This window comes from Euprymna scolopes, chromosome 31 (assembly GCF_053919585.1).
Source record: "Euprymna scolopes isolate OS-2025 chromosome 31, ASM5391958v1, whole genome shotgun sequence".
In the NCBI taxonomy this organism is placed as follows: Eukaryota; Metazoa; Mollusca; class Cephalopoda; order Sepiida; family Sepiolidae; genus Euprymna; species Euprymna scolopes.
Genome location: NC_136512.1, coordinates 38960828 through 38978327, shown reverse-complemented (window position 1 = coordinate 38978327; position 17500 = coordinate 38960828). Strand labels below are relative to the sequence as shown.

At 32.2% G+C, this 17500-nt stretch overlaps 1 protein-coding gene across 13 annotated transcripts in view; it reads left to right on the top strand.

Annotated features, from left to right (window-relative positions):
- LOC145255699 (agrin-like) overlaps positions 1–17500 on the top strand; it is a 2182525-nt gene that overhangs the window by 1710238 nt on the left and 454787 nt on the right. For all 13 annotated transcript variants that reach the window (XM_080114282.1, XM_080114279.1, XM_080114278.1 and 10 more), the window contains one exon: positions 13013–13228. In XM_080114282.1, coding sequence (XP_079970408.1) covers positions 13013–13228 — 216 coding nt within the window. The remainder of the gene's footprint in view (positions 1–13012; positions 13229–17500) is intronic.

The window sequence follows — 17500 nt, the reverse complement described above, 5'->3', positions numbered from 1 at the left end:
AACGCAGAAATTTGGAACTCGTGATTTCTGGAAAACCTACAACAATGTAGAAAATAATATGCAATCAACAATTTCCCACTATTTAACAATCTTGATGTTGTTTGCACGGCAACCAAGAAGGCTAACATGCTTGCCAGTCGGTTTGATTCAAACTATACAGTGGACCCAACAAACCACTCCCTCTGTGATTTTCCTTTGCAGACTGACACTACACTAGATGATCTGAAAATCACTCTTCTCAGGTATAGGATATCATAAAAAAAACCCTAAACACCTCAAAAGCATGTGGGCCCGATCTCATCCCAACTGTACTATTAAAATATGCTCTGTTGAGGTTGCTCCAGTCCTCTCCAAACTTTACAACAAATGCCTCAAGGAATCATGCTTTCCTGACAACTGGAAAACTGCTTCTGTTGTACCAGTTTACTGGCGAAAGAACTGACCCATTAAATAATTGCCCTATTAGCCTCCTCCCTCTGTTTGCCAAAATATTTCAGTCCATAATTAATTAAGCTCTAGTCCATCACCTTATAGTTGCTAAACTTTTGACAGACCAACCATATGGATTTAGGCAAGCCCGTTCTAAAGCAGATAACCTAACTATAATCTCTGAGTGTATGTACTATACACTAGACAAAGGGTAGGGCAGTAGCCCTAGATATATCTAAAGATTTTGGTAGGGTATGGCACGATAATTTTCTCAGGAAAATCAGATCATACAGTATCACTCGACGAATACTTAACAACTAAATACTTCTTAAATAAGAGAAGAATCCAGGTTGTCCTCGATGGTTGTACATCTAAATATTATGATATAAATGTGAGTGTACTTCAGGGATCTATCCTTGGTTCTTTATTATTCCTAATATTCATAAATCACCTTCATGATAAAATTGTCTCTGAGATGGGTATATTTGCTGATGACACCACGCTCTATAATAGGCACTAAAGGAAAACGAATGAACACATATCTAAGGCAATGGCAGAAACACTAGAGGAAGACCTCCAATCTGTAGAGGAATGGGAACAAAAATGGATCGTTACATTCAATACTGCCAACACTAAACTTGTTTCTTTCAATAATTACAAGAAACTTTCTGAACCACCAATAGCTATGGCTAACGATACATTACATGAAAGTACTTCTTTCAAACTCCTCAGCTTTACGTTTATAGGGAGTATGAGTTGGAACAGATACATTGAGAGCATTGCCAAGGCTGCTGCAAAGGAGGTGGGCTCTTTCTACCATGCTAGAAAGTTACTTACGCCTGAAAGTATCCTGTACTTCTATTCACCCATGTATTGAGTATTGTTGTCACATTTGGGCTGGTGTATCTGCTAAATACCCCCGTCAAATTACACAGTAGAGATCCCTAGATGTAAGAAAGCCTTTTACTCTAATAGTTTCTTCCTCAGAACCGCTAGATTCTGGAATCTCCTTCCAGTTTCTTGCTTCCTCAACTGTGCTGACATGCAGAAGTTCAAGTGTAATCTGAACAGACATCTTGCTGCTCAACTCCCTATATAGTATCCCTGCAACTTATGTCGCTGATAGTAGCCTCCTAAATCCAAGTGGCTCTGTGCCTGTAATAAAAAAAATAATATATATATATATATATATATTCATAAATAACTCTACCTATGTATTGAGCACTGTCGAAGCAAATACCGAAATTGGCAATTTCACTTACAAGAGTTTTTAATCCAAGAAGAAGGGATAAATATATATATATATATATATATATATATATATATATATATATATATATATATATATATATATATTTCTTTCTTAGAAGTGCACGCCTGTGTAACTCTCTTCCATTTGCCTGTTTCCCACCAGACTACAACTTGGATGTCTTCAAGTCCAACATAAACAAGTTCCTGATGAACCGGCCCCTTAAGTAAGACACGTTATCAGATCTCCATTACTAGTGATTACTACGATATTATACCATTGATTACTGTACACGCAATAACCCTTATCCCCGAGTGGCCTCCAGGCCTTGATAATTGGTGACTTCCTTGTAAAAAAAAAAATATATATATATATCCCTCCTTCTTGGGTTAAGAACTCTTGTAAGTGAAATTGCCAATTGTCACAAGAGAGAGAGAGAGAGAGAGAGAGAGAGAGAGAGAGAGAGAGAGAAATGGATGGATAGATAGATAGATATGAGAAGAAAAGATACTTTTGAAGATTCACATTATTTGGATTCTTTGAACTACTGTTCTCATCTTGAGTATCATTTTCACAATGTTTTGGTCGCTGTAACCGCCGACCTTCTTGAGGTTTATCTTGTTGAACTTGTGGCATAGTGGATATAGTATGTGGCAAAATTGTAAAGTTATACTGCTTGATATTAAAGGTTCAATCCCCAGTGCAAGCGATACTCAAAATACAATTGCAAATTACTTTTACCGAATCATGGCTGATGGGACACGAGTATACTACTTTTGTGGATTAAATAAACGGTTCCGTTCAAAATTTAGTGCAGATTCCAAAGTTTGACAAAAAGATACACCTGCAGAAGGTTGGGGGTTACATCGGCTCAAACGTTATGAAAATAACAGTGAAAATGAGAACAGTAGTCCAAAGAATCTAAATAATTTGAAGAATTAATCGTTCTCTCAAAAATTCAAAAACTTAATACCTATTAAAAGCAATGACAGAAAATTTCAGGTGTTTTTACTGGAGATTTTGGAATTGTTTAAAATAATTGGTTATGTTTTCTTTTTCTCCTGCTGTTCCTTTCCGATTGTGAAGAATATATCATTTCTCTCAATTACTAAGCATAATCAGATTGTTGTCTGTTGAAATGCTCATTTTAGACAGGGCTAACATTTCCACCTTGACATACTTTCTTTCTTTTCTTACTTGATTATTCCAGTGAAGTGTTCAACCATTGTTTATTATGAAGCAAACTTTTCTTCATATTTTTCTTTTTTCCAATTATTATAGTTTTATCGTATAGTGATAGATCAGAAAATCGTACCTTTAGATAGCTTCTTATTTTCCTACAGCAACAAAAAAAAATGTTACATTTTGATTGGCTTAGATTAGCCACGTGCCAAGCGTGTTATTTAGAAATAGACTGAGACAGCTTAGTAAAGTTAGAATTGAAACAACATAGAATAGGGGCGACCTTAAAGCCTTTTGATGAAAATCACCTCAGAAAACCCCACATATTCACTCATCAGTGTTATTGACAATGTGATGCCTATTATCCAGATGATCTTGTAATTCAGAAGTGTACATTCAAAGCATATTGTTGAACAACGATAAAACAAAAGACTGAAACTTGGTGGATAAGTCAGACTAAGACTGAAGTTTATTTGTACCAAATATGGTTGGATTACAGAATGGATTGCGGATTTTACTAACGATGACATGGGTGGAATGTTGGGGATGCCACTCTATAACATGGAGTATTTCGACAAGATAACAGAATGTAATTCGTTAAATTAATTAACTCCATCAGAATGCATTTCGATTTCATCATCAGTAATTAAGTAAAACCTATCATTTATAGACTATTATATTGACAAAATATACATTTACAAAAAGAGACAGACAATTGCTGTTTGGAAGTCATGTGGTTTCGTTGATTTCCGTTCTGAGGTCATCTATAACCCTTAGGTGTCACTAAAGCCTTTCCATTCAAATATGAGAGGCATCTCAATGTCTTTGAAATTAAATGTTTAAGAACTATCCTTGGAGTAACTTTACGAGATGAACTAACAAATGCCAGTATTAGAAAGAGGTTTAATATCAATAGATCCATCAGCAATACTATTTGAAAAAACGAGATTAAAGTGGTTTGGACATGTTTATCAGTTATCAATCGGCAGTAATATAAAGAAATCATACTTTAAAAAAATTATTCATTCCAAAACAGTTATATTGCTACTGAGACGTGAAGAGCTATTGAGAATTTGGGGTGAATTAGATTTATATGGGGAATCCTAAATGGGGAGTTGTACAGCAAAATATTTGTTCACATTACATTTAAATTTCTACATATCGGTACACATGAGGAACCATATAATAGAAAAGGGATTACAAAAGGGAACAGTCTGAGGAAAGAAGCTAGTGATAGTTTTCTGTGATTTGGGGATCTCTACAGTGAGATTTTGCTGCTTCCTGGGTTGGTTGAGGGTAATTACGTTATAATGTAGATTCTATTAAAGTACTTGTAAAACATGCACAGGGCAGTGGGACAGTGGTTGGAGTTTCGTAGATAGACTTCTTTTTGTGCTGTTCAAGAGGGAGAAACTAATCGTAGATGCACCATATGTGACAACAATACAGGAAAATGGCAGGTGTGAGATGCTTTCTAGCATGGTAGAGAGAAGCCATCCTCTTTGCAGCAACCTTGGCAGCATCTTCTGTGTATGTGTTCCATTTCATGTTTGTGCACCACATCAAGAAGATTTCATTCAAGAAATATGATCTTCAAAAATGTGCCAACCAGACAAGGGTTGAGATTGGCATATCATTGCTGACAGCTGCAAAAACTTATCCAAGATCGTGATAAGTAACAGAATTTTGTTTTCAGGCATGTGAAGAAACTCATTGGGGTATGTAAATAAGTAAGTTAAGTTAGTTAGTGGGTTATTAATTTCTTAAAAGAGGACTAGCAGATTTTCTACAAGAAAACTCAGCAAATCTTGTGTCATTTAATAGACGAGTTATTCCCTTCGTTTAGAAATCCTCAAACCTAACCCTACATCATGAAAGACTTCCTTGTGGTTTCTAACTACATTATTGCTCCTCTCATTCTACGGCTCCCCTAAGAGATTATTACATTATTCTGTGTGTTTCCTTCTCCAAATCTTGGCTTCGTTCATCTTAAAGGGATTCTCTAACTTATCGAATTGCAAAACTTGATTTAGGGCTGAACCATGTTTTCAGATGCACATTGGGACTTGCACCATTTATGCAAATACCGACTCAGGTTATTGATTGGAACTGACTGCAAGTGTTCAAGCCTGTTCTTGTCAATATATCTCAGTCCAATAATATATTCCTCATGTGGCAGAGAACGAGAAGAAGAAAAAGATTTTAAAATGGATGTCTCTATCTTTTGAAAGCAATACAGATAACAAAATGATAAAAGGTGTTTTATCTCAGCTACTGGATACCGCTGTGGTTTACAGATACGTTTGAAACGTGTATGCACACCATTACTCTTTTTTGTGAAAAGTTACATTTGATTAACTACTTTAAAAACTATTTTCTAGTGCAGCCATTTTCATACCTATAGATGACATAAAGGGAAAATAATTTCCTATTATATATATATATATATATATATATATATATATATATATATATATATATATATATATATATATATATATATATATATATATATATGTGTGTGTGTGTGTGAATGAGTCGGCCCTTATTTTTATGTAACATATTTCATTATTAAATATTATTATATGCATAAAAGGTATCTCCATGAGTATTCCTTTTAAGTATGTAAGAATATTTAATAGTAAAAATGATATATATATACTACAAGAATACACCTCCCAGGACGAGTGAAATTAATTCGTTGAACAGAACAGTTTTCCTCCACTTTTATGTGTCCCTTACAAAGACTAAAATCACGATATAATGCTAGTACACCTTATGTCTACAATCCTTATTCCAATTTTGATCAAAATCCATAACGTAATTTTGTACTTAAGGTTCTTAATAAGAAATAAAAATTCAGGGATCTTGCTTAATTTGTCTCTAATTATTATGGATAAAATTTAATGCAAATTTGAAATATTTGAATTTTCGAATAGGTGGTTGTGTCCATATAAAAATACTCCAACGAATTAAAATTTAGGAAATATTTATTAATTGATGTCTAATACGTATTTTAAATTGTCACATAAATCAGAGTATCTGAATTTTCATCGACAAATTCCACTCCCTCTTTGTCCCTCTTTGTATAAAATCAAATCCAAATAAATGTATTAATCACCATCACACATAGCATTTGTCTTTCAAAATTCATAATGAATCGCTATTTAGTTTAGGAGTGAATTCTATACATTTGTTTTTTTTTAATTCAATTTGCACCCTAAACAAGGCACAGCGAAACTTTGAAATAGATGGCTTCTATCGGCTGCATAAGTTGCAGGGACAATATGAAGGTAGATGAGAAGCAAGATGTTTGTTCACATTGCACTTGAACTTCTGCATGCCAGTACAGTTGGGAAAGCAAATACATAATACATAAAAATATATAAACATATTCATATTATTACCTAACAATTATATAATGTAATATTGTAATAAATAGAGTTTAGCACGCTACTCGGCATCACCCGGGATCTTAATTTCTGTAAATTATGTAGAATTATTAGCAAAAAAAAAAAATGTGTAACCAATCATTCTGTTTAATATTGTAATTTGAAATATTTCAGTTCATTTTGGAACTAAAATATAATTATGCTCCAAGTGTGGTTTGAAATCACAGATTGCCTCTACCAACGGCATTCTAGATCATTTTTTTTTTTAATGAAAATAGCTCCAGACAATGCGTGAAGCAATTTGATATAAGGAGCTAATTTTTTTCTTTCTAACAATCTATTTCAAGGTCAAAACCTAACCAGTGATAAATATTAGATAGATAGATTCTGACCACGAAAACAACAATTCTTTGCCCTATGGCAGAAATAGCGCTCATGGAATGTAATAACTGAAGGACAATATAAGGGAAGCGAGTGTTACAAAGCTGCCGAATGTAAACCCAAGGACACACTTTCTACTCTCTTAAATAGATTCACGAAGCAAGCATGATATGGTGACGTTGTTAATAAAGAGTAAAGCAGACTGTCTATTTCTCTCTCTCTCTCTCTCTCTCTCTCTCTCTCTCTCTCTCTCTCTCTCTCTCTCTCTCTCTCGCTCAGAACATGATTGAGGTTTGCAAAGGAAAATAAAATAAATCAATAACATCAATGTTTGGTGCATTTAATTCAGGAAGCCGATGTCTTCACAAAGCCTGATCTGGTAGCACCAGCTCCGTACACTTGAAAAACCGAAGAAAATATTTAAAAAAAAAACCCTTAAATATTTGATTTATATAGGATCGTTTATTTATTTGTACGGTGTTTCTATGTACGTGGCAGAGGGCACAGTTAGACATGAGGTTAGTTTTTAATGTACGAAAATTAATCACTCTAAAAAGGGGCATTCTGGATTTGAATAAAAATTAAAATTGTTTCAGTCTAGATGGATTTCTCCTTCACTAATCGAGAATAGAAAAGATGAGGTGTAGTATCAGAACAGATACTACAATTTGCTTCTAGCGAAATTATATTACCTATTATTTTATTAGTGTACAACCTCTGTGTCAAAAATAAACTATCGTTTATGTTCACATTTGTTATTTATCTAGAGAGATTACTAACTTAAATATATACGATTTCTTACTTAGCTATTACTTAGCTATATTACTTAGTGATATTACTTAGCTATATTACTTAGCTATATTACTTAGTGATATTACTTAGCTATATTACTTAGCTATATTACTTAGTGATATTACTTAGCTATATTACTTAGTGATATTACTTAGCTATATTACTTAGCTATATTACTTAGTGATATTACTTAGCTATATTACTTAGTGATATTACTTAGCTATATTACTTAGCTATATTACTTAGTGATATTACTTAGCTATATTACTTAGCTATATTACTTAGCTATATCACTTAGTGATATTACTTAGCTATATTACTTAGTGATATTACTTAGCTATATTACTTAGCTATATTACTTAGTGATATTACTTAGCTATATTACTTAGCTATATTACTTAGCTATTACTTAGCTATATTACTTAGTGATATTACTTAGCTATATTACTTAGCTATATTACTTAGTGATATTACTTAGCTATATTACTTAGCTATATTACTTAGTGATATTACTTAGCTATATTACTTAGCTATATTACTTAGCTATATTACTTAGTGATATTACTTAGCTATATTACTTAGCTATATTACTTAGCTATATTACTTAGCTATATTACTTAGCCATATTACTTAGTGATATTACTTAGCTATATTACTTAGCTATATTACTTAGTGATATTGCTTAGCTATATTACTTAGCTATATTACTTAGCTATATTACTTAGCCATATTACTTAGTGATATTACTTAGCTATATTACTTAGCCATATTACTTAGTGATATTACTTAGCTATATTACTTAGCCATATTACTTAGTGATATTGCTTAGCTATATTACTTAGCTATATTACTTAGCTATATTACTTAGCCATATTACTTAGTGATATTACTTAGCTATATTACTTAGCTATATTACTTAGCCATATTACTTAGTGATATTACTTAGCTATATTACTTAGCTATATTACTTAGCTATATTACTTAGTGATATTACTTAGCTATATTACTTAGCGATATTACTTAACGATATTACTTAGCCATATTACTTAGCAATATTACTAAATCATAAAAAAGTTATTGTCTCCAGTGATACTGGGTTAAATACCACTGAAAAGAGAAAGATAACGAAATACCAAAGTTTTATACACAGCATGAAAAGAAACGGGAATCTTAGGAAGACCTCCATGATTCCAGTAATTATAGGAACAAACAGATTCATCAAAAAAAGTTTTAAAAATTAAACTGACAAATATACTCAGTGAACCAAGTGCAAGAGCGATACAAACAACTGTACTTAAAGGAACGGTTAAAACCTTAAAAATACCTCTTAGTTGGCAGTGATTGTCTTGCGTCTGCGGGAATGTCCCACTCCCAGCTAGAAAAAAAAAAAAAATTGAGTAAAACATAAAATACAAATCCTAGAATGATCTCAGTAATTCAACTTTATTTCTAAAGAAAAATCACCCACCATTAATGAAAAAGTGGAAAACTTATTACCAACTAAATTTAATTTATGCAATAGGGTAAGTGTGAGGTGGTTGTCTGACTTGCTATTTGGTTTCACGTTTCATCAAAAGACACATGTTTTACTTGTTAGCTCTGGTGTGACGGTATAGAAATACATATGTTTATTTATATATAAATAAATGCACTTTGGTCGTTATTATAGAGTGAAGGACTGTGGAATCAGAGTAAAGAGTCCGAACCAGAGAAAATCTGTTGTTTTCAACATGTTAGTGACTCAGATGCCTAAACTTTCTTTTAAGTGGCTATTACACCGAAGTGTAAGGGAGGGCACTTTTCCTTTCCTAGGATAACTCCACTTACTCTTGATCACAACCTTATAATGCTGATTGTTTAGCAAGTACCATTTTTTACATATTTACTATGACTTGACCAAAGATTGAACTCTGGTCTTCATTAGCAAACACTTTTACAATTATGCTAAATGGATCGATTAATAATATAAAATACACTAACAGAAAAATATACTAAAATCTTTTTGACATGAGGATTGATATTTTATATTATGTGAATTATTTGGATTAATGCTTTCATCTAGAAAGTTGATCTCAGAATGTTTTTTCAGATACGCCTTGTGGTATAACGGATAAAGTACTAAGCTGTAATGATTTCTAATCGACAATCTTCTGGAGATTGAAGGTTATAAAGAAGCAAAAAAATTGGTCACCCATTTGGTATTGACGAGGCTCAACATTGCTTACCCTTGGTGACCTAACGCAAACTGATATGTTAACATTATGCTGTATGTGGAGTCAAAATAAGAGTCTGAGTCAGAGAAAATTCATTGTAAAAGAGTCAGGATTGATGAACATTGTTCGACTTCAATTGATTCCAAATTCGACTCCAAAAAAAAAAAAAAAAAAAAAAATAGGATACATATAAAATATCTCAAAAGAAAAGTATATTAAAATTTTTATGCCATGAGTATATATATATATATATATATATATATATATATATATATATATATATAACAGTGAAAGTGTCTGTCTGTCTGTCTGTGTGTCCGTCTGTCTGTGTACATTTCCCTACACAATAACTCTGTTAATTTTCAGTCTACAGACTCGAAATTTGATATACAGGGTACTGAAATTTGGAACAATCTTTGTAATCGGTTTTCCGACAGAAATTTGGCTGTTAAGGAGTCAAAGTTCAACGATTTGAACTTTGAAAACTCTATCAAACTCCTCCGCCAATTTTGGCTTGAAATTTTAGATATAGATTCCTTCGGCATGGATCTAACTTAATAACTTGATTTGAGCCCAAAACAATAAATGTTAAGCAATCATAATAAGGGTCAAAGTTTTTAAAAAATTGACCGCTTCGGTCTCTACCAAATTACACAGACAATTTCTGGTCTAAACATCTGAAATTTTACATGAAGGGTATTCACAGATAGGACAAGCTTTTTAATCGGTTTGGGTCGAAAATTTTTAGTTACCAATATATAAATGTATGTATGTATGTTTGCATATCTGCCTAAAACTTTTGACAAAGGCGACGGATTTTTACAAGATCAGTATCGTTTTAAAGTTCGACCTTTAAGACGACAAATATCGAAAAATTGGCTAAAAACATTAATATCTTCACCTTCAACTGAGCACTTTTTTACAGGGGGGGGCGCTTTTTTTCGCCGATATTTTGGAAAGTCCTCCTCTCCTTTCGATTGTCTAGCCTTAATTAAATCATACGTCACTTCCGGTTTGGCGGTGGTCGTAACAGCAAGACGTCAGGTTTTTTTCCAGTTCTATTTCTCCTTTGCGGTACGGGTTCGAGCCTGCCTTCCTGCTACCACTTTTTTTTTTGCTCAACATACACCTCCAAACACCCGGGCAAGGCCGGGCACCCATGCTAGTATATATATATATATATATATATATATATATATATATATATATATATATATATATATATATATGCATCATGTGATTCTAATTTGAAAAACTTGGATCTTTCAATTACTAATTTAAGCCGAAAGGTTTAATTCTGTTACCATTCTGTCTACATATACAAATTGATTATATCCTGGAGAGAAACTTTAAAAGTTAATTTTATCAGTAATTGTTAAGTCTTCAACTGGTGGAGACAAACTGGTGGCAATGGGATATTTACATTTCAGTGAAAAGTCAGAGAGAATGTAGAGGCACTTGTTATATTCTGCTTTGAGGCAAAAAAGAATTATACGTTGTTATTCATAGATGTTTTCAATAGTTTCACATCCGTCGGCAAAATCGGTTGAATGATTTACCGTTAATTTGAAATTTTTCAGATTTTATTTCTTCTTGTAAGCCATTATGAAATAACATGTTATTATGCTAGAAATTAACGAAAAAATTGAGAAAAGTTTTCGAAAATCTAAAAAGGTGGCAACAAAAATTTGGATTCTTCAGACTACAGTTCTCATCTTGAGTATTACTTTCACAAAACGAAAACTTTTGTTTGCTTTTTAAGCGATTGCTATGTAACTGGTGTCCCCAAAGAACTGATTTGCTTACTCAGAGTAATCTAAAGATTTCCCACTCATGGTTGGAATCGCCAAAGTCTCAGCATTCTATTCACAGATCTTTATTCACCAAGTACCTACACTGGCACGTGCCATGGATGCTCTTGTATGCAGATGATTTTCTGCTCGCCTCAAAGAATAAGTCTGACCTGCAATAACAAATCTAGGTAAACTGGCACGATTTGGTCTGCGACTGAAGATCAAAATATGGAATATCTAACCATTGATAAATATGAACATGACACGATCCAAGTTGACAGACAGGACTTTCTACAAACGATCACCTTCCATTACGGTAACATCCTCAGCAAAGTTGCTAAGCACATAAATAAAACGCAACTCAAATGACACACTACAACTGAAATTCTCTGTGATTACAAAATCAGTGACTGTCTAAAGTCAAACGTCTGCTAGAGTTTCTGAATTTTTGAGATGACGGTTGGTTATTCATATTATTTGGATTCATCGGACTACTGTTCTCATCTTGGATGTCTTGAGTGTGATTTTCACAACGTTTCGGTCGATGCAACCTCCGATCTTCTTCAGATGTATCTTGTCGAACTTGGGAATGTTTCTGTCGAACTCGGGAATTTGGACAGAATTTCGAACAGAACCGTTTATTTACTTCATAGGGGTAGCATGCTCTTGTTCCGTCCTCAGTGTGCATGACCGAAAAATACAATTGTGAATTACTTAGAACTTCTATCCAGTCATAGCTGATCGAACAAGAGCACGCTACCTCCGTGAAGTGAATAAAGAGTTCCACTAGAAATTCCATCCAAATTCCCGAGTTCGACAGAAACATTCCCAAGTCTGATAAGATACACCTGAAGAAGATCAGAGATTACATCAACCGAAACGTTGTGAAAATCACAATCAAGATGAGAACAGTAGTGCGATGAATCTAAATAATGCGTCTACTAGATTCTTGTGAGACCTGTTTATTTGTACAGCCTCAAGTGCTTACCAACAACGAGGAAGACAGAGGGAAGATTTGCTGTTATGGAAACCAAAATGCTCTGCTGGATTTACGGAATAACATTTTTTAAATTTATTTTAAGATTGCTTTTTACTTCACGATGTTTACTCGTATCATTAATAATTATAAATGTTTTTTCATTTGCTGCAAAGATTTTTTTTGTTTTATGATGTTTTTAATCGCATCATTAATTATTATAGATGGTTTTATACTGATTTTAAAGACTTTTTTTGTTTCATTACATTTTTAATCTTGTCATTAATAATTATGGTTTTCATTTATTTTAAATATGTTTTTTGGTTTTATGATACTTTTATTCGTATCATTAATAATTTGAAAGGTATTTTTCATTTACTTTAAAATCTATTTGTTGCATGACACTTGGATTTATTTTAAAATCATTTTTGTTTCATGATGCTTTTAATTGTATAATAAATAATTAAAAACATTTTTAACCTATGTAAAATATAGTTCTTTTTTTTTTGTTGAAAAATGCTTTTAACGATATTCTTTTTAAAAAATTAAAAAAATTATTTCAAAGATTTCTTTTTGCTTCATGAAACTTTAATTTTTTGTTTCAGATCCCTGCGATGGATTCCATTGTGCCGAACCAACAGTTTGTCAGTTGGACCCGAAAAGGAAACCTGGTTGCCATTGCAATTTGTTCTGTCCATCCGAAATTGCTACTGTCTGCGGTAGTGACGGAGTCACATATAGCAATGACTGCTACCTGAGGATAGAAGCGTGTAAAAATCAGCGGGATATCAAAGTCTACCACGAAGGAAGCTGTGATAATCGTGAGCACCTCAAAGTTCTTCTTCTTCTTCTTCTTATGCCATTTTGAGTTGGGTTTTCGTTTTCGGTAAATTTGTTGATTAATACCCTCTGCTGAATAACCCTTCAAATAAAATAAGATTATACTTTTTTAGGCGATTATGCATGAATATCTTGAAAAACTTTGCCAAAAATAAGAAAAAAAAACGAAAAAAAAATTTAAGTGGGGGATCAGTTATAAATTAAACGTAAAATTATCCCTCCCCAGCATTTTCAGGTTATTCTAGCATTTTAGAAAAGTTAACAAAATTTACTTACCACTCACTGACACTGAGTCTGAATGGTAAGGTCGTACAAACCACATGTAAAATAAAGCAGAATTTTATTTTTTTTTAGGCGATTACATGTGAACACCTGAAAATCTTGGTCGAAAGAAAAACAAAACAAAAAAATAAACAACAAAAACAATCATTTTAACATTTGGGTATCAGTTTCGTATATAGATTTAACATAAAATGATTCCACATTTTCAGGATATTCTAGTTTTTAGAGCAGTAAACTATTTGGGGGGGGGGTTCCACTAAGGAGAGGCGGAGCGCTCTTCTGCCTTGGTGATCAATTACCTAGATATGGTGCCTTGATAAAAACACTGGTTTCCATTGCTTCACTGTCTGGGTGTCAGGAACGGCATCTGGCCTATGAAATCTTGCCTCAATGGCTTTCAAAGACATCTGACCAGAGATGCCAACCTGTAAAACAGACGTTAAACCAAATATGATGAAAAACAAACAACCAAAAAATATTTATTTTAGAATTAAGAGAGGGGATCAGTTTTGCATATACATTTAATGTAAATGATCTCGTATTTCAAGCAATTCTAGCTTGTTAGAGTAGTAAACCAAATTTTTTAACAACATACCATATGTCGAAGTAACAAGCTCATAAGAATATACGTAATCGCCTAAAAAAGTAGAACTGACACAAAATAAAATGCACACGATTTATCTCTCATAGCGGCAATTGCCCTAAAATGCTAAAATTTCTTAGAAAATTCGAATCATTTTACGTTAAATTTACATGCAAAACTAATCCTGTTTTTTTTCTTTCTGCTAAGTTTTCAGAGTGCTCACACATAATCGCCTAGAAAAGTAGAATCACATTTTTGGAGGGTTTTTTTTTTAGGAGAGAGAGTTAATCTACAATAAAACCGTTTTTTTTTTCTGTTTGCACGTAAACTTTTTCCTGTCTAGAAAAATATTATCAAACTTCTTTTTTATAAACTCTTAAAAAAATCAAAATTTTAATTTCTATCGTTAATATCTTAAAATATCTTTTCAATGTTTTTGTTTCAATTTTTTTCCCATTAAAAATGTATTTTAATTTCTCTCAGAAATATATAAAATATATATATTTTCAAAACTAAAAAAATTAAATTATCAAATATATAAATTAATTTTTTTTATAGAATTAAAAAAATATTGGGACTGAACAGTTTAACATAATTAAAAAAATATATATTTAAAGGTCCTAAAATATTTAAAACTAATAATCTGACCTTTTTTTAATCCAAATCATCGCAGTATTTTTTCATCTGTGAAGATATTTTTAATAACTATACTTAGATGAAAGAAAAAATAATTTATAAAAGAACTAAATTTATTTTTCCCAGCCTTTCTCTTATCAATTCATTTTTGCTAACAAATCAATTAGATCCTGTGTTAAAGTCAATCAATAAGCCTTGATTGTGTCAACAATTTATATTAAAATAAAATAAAAATTTATTGGTAAAAGCATAGTAAAAGCATAGCAAAGTGCAACAAGCCATGTAAGAGGACAATTAGAGGATTGATTATACATCTGATGTGATGTGATGCTCGTCCATCGTTGGCGAAAATGACCGTGATTATGCAGTTGTTCTGTGGGTCCGGAGATAGCTTCTCTGTCCAGCCAGAGCTCTGAAGTACCCCCTGAATGTGCCGCACCTGTGGGTGCTAACTACTTTGCCTTTTCTAATTGTATGTTGCTTCTCATGTTCTTCAATGCATGCAGATTTGAACTTTCCATCGCCGATTCTATACATTTATATACTGGCTGAATGATTGCCCAAAGCGACATTAAACCTGAATATAATAGGCATCATCAATACAATTGGTAGGCTGTTCCACAAATCAGAAATACGGACAGAAAATACTGTACTTCTACTCATGAGGCAAAAGTGACAATGGTACATCTTTTACTGAGTCTTGTGGAGACCGCAGCTTAGCGTTGGGATAAAAATTTTCTTGAAAGTAGATTTATTTTTCTCCTTGATTATGTTTTATGCCAGAATCACATCTGCTCAAGTTAGGGCTAATTATTCAAAGATCAGCGACATTATGCATTCAACGCTGCCTTGAACTGTTTGGTCATTTGAAGGCTGACCACGGTTTTTTGGTAGCCTGTTCCACAGTGCACCGATACGAACCAAAACATGCCTTCCAATGATTATGCTGAAACCATTTTAAGTACAGCTTAGAGTTTCTATAAAGCCAACTCTGCAGAACCAGTGTGAAAAAAGACAACATTAGGTACGTTGTAATTGCCGTTCATAATGTTAAAGGCAAGGGTAATGTCACCAGCAAGTAAAGGTTGAGGGCCTCCAGTTGTTGTTCATACGGCTTTGTGTGGAGTCCTCCCATACTGCAATTTTATGAACTCATTCCATGTGCTAGACATCCCAATATTCGTTTATATAACAAATGCAGAAATGATCAGAATTGAGATTTTAATTACTGAACCCATCATAAAAAAATGAGATCAATCTTCTCGTGCTGAAATTAACCGCCAATATTAAAAGAAAAGAGAAGAAATTAATCATTTTATATAAACTTAAATTTATCATTTTTGTAAATGCACCAAAATGTCTTTAGAAAAGACTATATTGGTCAATTCGTCAGTCTTTTAGGCTTCAGTTTGAAATAACATTCTCATTGCTAAATGTGTAGAATGCTTACAAAACACCATCCTCTAGTGTATTTGGTTTCTTTGTACAGAGATTTGTCAGGATAGCCTTGAGAATACTTCACACTATAAATAAACCTTGGCCAAATATTCAAAAGAATATAGTATTTAAAGCCCAAATAAAATCGTTTCGGAATGGCTGTGCACCTTTTCCTAATGATGTTAACTCAAATAACAGCACTTAATTCGATAGTCCACTAGACAAGATGAATTCTGGTCCTCGAATATGGCCAAACGAATAAATAACCACAACATGGATAAATTGTAATATAGTGAATAGCTAGCATACATCTGTGCATTTAGCCTGACGATTGATAAATGGATGCCTATATTTAGCTTACATGCCATAGATATATTTTCATATAATTATTATTAAGCTCTACTCATGTATTGAGCGCTATTGAAATAAATACCAAAAAATATACACAATATATTATATGATCTTATAATAACATGTGTATATACATGGAATGATAACAATTATATATATATATATATCTTGTCTATTTAGGGTATAATAAATATTTATGCTAAAGGTTAAATAATTGAAACAGTCTTTAATATGACAATCGAATTTTTATCAGACAAAAATTTAATTATATTAAAGTTTGCTTTATTCAAAGTAATTAAAAAATGACAGAATAACGATTTGATTAAACCAATCTTAAAGCTTAACAAAGATATTGAAGCCTTCTAGGACTAACTTCTAGGATTGTCACGTGATGACGCTTTCTCTAAAAAAATTTTGGTAAAACGAATCCAAATACATTTTTTTTTATTCATTTATATAATCAAATTATTTACAAAATGTTTCTTTAAAATAATGAACTTTTAACTAATTAAATTTTTACTAATTAATTTTCTTATTTCACACATTTAAACCACATTAAATTTACTCATAACTTTTTCCAACCGTTGTGTCCTTTTAAAAAAAATTGGGTAAAATACATGATTATTATTTAGTAATAATTACAAAATGGTTACAAAATTAAATTAGTTAAAAAAAAATAATGCATTGTGTAACTATTAAATATTAAATATTTAAATGTTTTATTTTTTGAAACTTTTAACTAAAATGTTTCTTCTAACTAGTTAATTAATTAATGTTTTTATTTAAAACACTTAAACTGAATAAATTTAATAAGAACCTTTTTCATTAACATTTTTTCGGTGAATATTCTTTAACAAAGTCACCAATTATTTCATTGAATCGTTTGTATTGTAACTTGTTATAGACCACGACGAGCCTATCTTGCAGCACCTATGTTTAAAATCAACTGTTATTCGTTTAGCAT